This window comes from Emys orbicularis, chromosome 12, assembly GCF_028017835.1.
Source record: "Emys orbicularis isolate rEmyOrb1 chromosome 12, rEmyOrb1.hap1, whole genome shotgun sequence".
Classification (NCBI taxonomy): domain Eukaryota; kingdom Metazoa; phylum Chordata; order Testudines; family Emydidae; genus Emys; species Emys orbicularis.
In genome coordinates this window covers 39,159,889-39,162,407 of record NC_088694.1, presented here as the reverse complement: position 1 = coordinate 39,162,407, position 2,519 = coordinate 39,159,889, and the positions used below count along the sequence as shown (strand labels likewise).

Here is a 2,519-nt window from a genome sequence, read left to right as displayed (position 1 = left end):
AATGTTGATATGTGCAAAATAATAAACACTGGAAAATAGGATTGCAACTATACATATAAAATGATGGGGTCTAAATTAGCTGTTACCACTTAAGAAAGAGATCTTGGAGTCATTGAAGATAGTTCTCTGAAAACATCCACTCAATGTGCAGCGGCAGTCAAAAAAGCAAACAGAATGTTGGGAATCATTAAGAAAGAGATAGACAATGAGACAGAAAATATCATATTGCCTCTAGGTAAATCCATGGTATGCCCAAATCTTGAATACTGCATACAGATGTGGCCGCCCCAGTCAAAAAGGATATATTGGACTTGGAAAAGATTCAGAAAAGGGCAACAAAAATGATGAGGGTATGGAGCAGCTTCCGTATAAGGAGAGATTAATAAAACTGGGACTTTTCAGCTTGGAAAAGAGACAAGAGGGGGGATATGATTGAGGTCTATAAAATCCTGACTGGTGTGGAGAAAATGGCTGTTCTTATGTTATGTTCTTATGTTCCCTGGTCCTTCAGCTTAGATGGACAACACTGATCTGACCTCTGGCTGGATTCTCCATTGTGTCTTTGGGGTGATAAGAAATAGTTTGGAAAAACAAACCTTATGATACTGTCACTCACTGTGTTTTATTTGTATTAGGCTGTCAGAATTTGATTACCAGATTTAATTGTCTAAAACAGAGAAACAATGAACAACAGGGGATGTACACAGCGATTTGCTTTGATATTTAATGGAGTTTGTGCCTTACACAGCGTGACAGCTCTCTGCATTATAAGATGTGATAAACCCTCCTCATCTAGGGTGAATGTTTAACTAACAGCATGGAGAAAATACCAGCATCTAGTATGTATAAGTGTTGCACTGCTGAACAGTAGGTTCAAACAGGTTAAAAGAACGGTCCACAATCTCACGTTCCTATATGTTACATGGACATAGTGATGGACTATAAACACTCTGCCTCAGTCACTCCATGCAGATTATGTCCATTTCTTCTTCACATCAACACTGACATATTCAATGGGAATTTTCAACTTAATTGCAGTGGGGGCTGTTTGTCTAAATCACTTGGGCAGCTTTGAAAATCTCAATCTCAGTGATGATCTAGGAATCTCTGCAGGTTTTTTTGAATGCCACATATTTACTGTATGTTTTGCTAAAGGCTTCCCTGACCTCTTTGTTTCTCAGGCTGTAAATGAGGGGTTCACCAGGGGAGTCAGGACCGTGTAGCAAAGGGAGAGCACTTTCTTTAACACTGTCAGTATATCAAGTGTTGGTAGCATCGAGACACTCATTATGGTCCCGTAGTAAATTGTCACCACGATGAGGTGAGAGTAGCAGGTGGAAAAGGCCTTCTGCCTCCCCATTGTGGAAGGGATTCTCAGGATAGTGGCAATGATACACACATAGGATGTCAGGGTTAGTAAGAATGGAGGCAGGGTGAATATACCTGCTAGGATAAAATCCAGCAACACCATCCAATGTGTGTCACTGCAGGCAAGTTTTATCACTGGGATGACATCACAGTAGAAATTGTCAATTTCATTCGGGCCACAGAATATTAACTGTGACATGACTAATATAAAGATGGTTGTAGCCAAACAACCATTTAACCAGGACCCAGCCTCCAACTGGAGGCAAAACCTGTCATTCATCAGAGCTGAATAATTCAGGGGCTTACATATCGCTAAATACCGATCATAAGACATCGCTGCTAGAAGATAGCATTCTGTAGCTGCCAGAACACCAAAGAAGTAAATCTGTGTGATGCAGCCACTGACTGAGATGGTTCTGTCCCCAGTCAGGAGACGGGCCAGCATCCTGGGCAGGATGGTGGAGGTGTAGCAGATCTCCACGCAGGACAAGTTCCCCAGGAAGAAGTACATGGAGGTGTGAAGGTGCTGATCAGCCACAATTAGCACCATGACAAGGATGTTTCCGGCCACTGTTGTGATGTAGATCACTAGGAACAGCAGAAAGAGAAAAATTTGCAGGTCAGGGAGATCCGCGAATCCCAAGATGATGAATTCCATGACGATTGTTTGGTTTCCCCAGTGTGTGTCAGCCATGGGTTGAGTCTAGGAACAATAAAAGGAACTGTGCAATCGATTCAGTAGAACATCAAGTGTCAGGAATTCATTCCATAAGTTTTCAAAAACTCCTCCCCCACTTCAGGTTACCCGCTGAAATGTTAAGGTTAAATAGAAACTTCAAAGCAAAGTGCCAGGAGTCTCAGTCTGAGAACAAAACTGTGGTATCCCTGCAGACTCACCCTCTGCTGTATCAAAGCCATAACTACGATAACAACAGCCCATTTCTCTGGTAGCCCAGTTAGTGAGGTAACAGTTCAGACCCCTGTTTGATCTGCTGTCATATCCCGTCTACTGACATACTGGGGTTTAACAATGATACTTCAAAGCAGCATTGCACTGGTGGCCATGGCCAGAATCATGTCATGTCTTAGGAGAGTTAAAAATCAATAAGTCCATCAATTGAAATCTTGGACTGTGATTTTCAATACCATCT

General features: G+C 42.0%; 1 protein-coding gene across 1 annotated transcript; it reads right to left on the bottom strand.

Annotated features, from left to right (window-relative positions):
- Nucleotides 1–1,177: 1,177 nt before the first annotated feature.
- Nucleotides 1,178–2,026, bottom strand: LOC135886154 (olfactory receptor 6N1-like). Its single transcript, XM_065414016.1, has one exon. It carries the CDS (start codon nt 2,024–2,026, stop codon nt 1,178–1,180), a length of 849 nt encoding a protein of 282 aa, XP_065270088.1.
- Between the last annotated feature and the right edge of the window lie 493 nt (nt 2,027–2,519).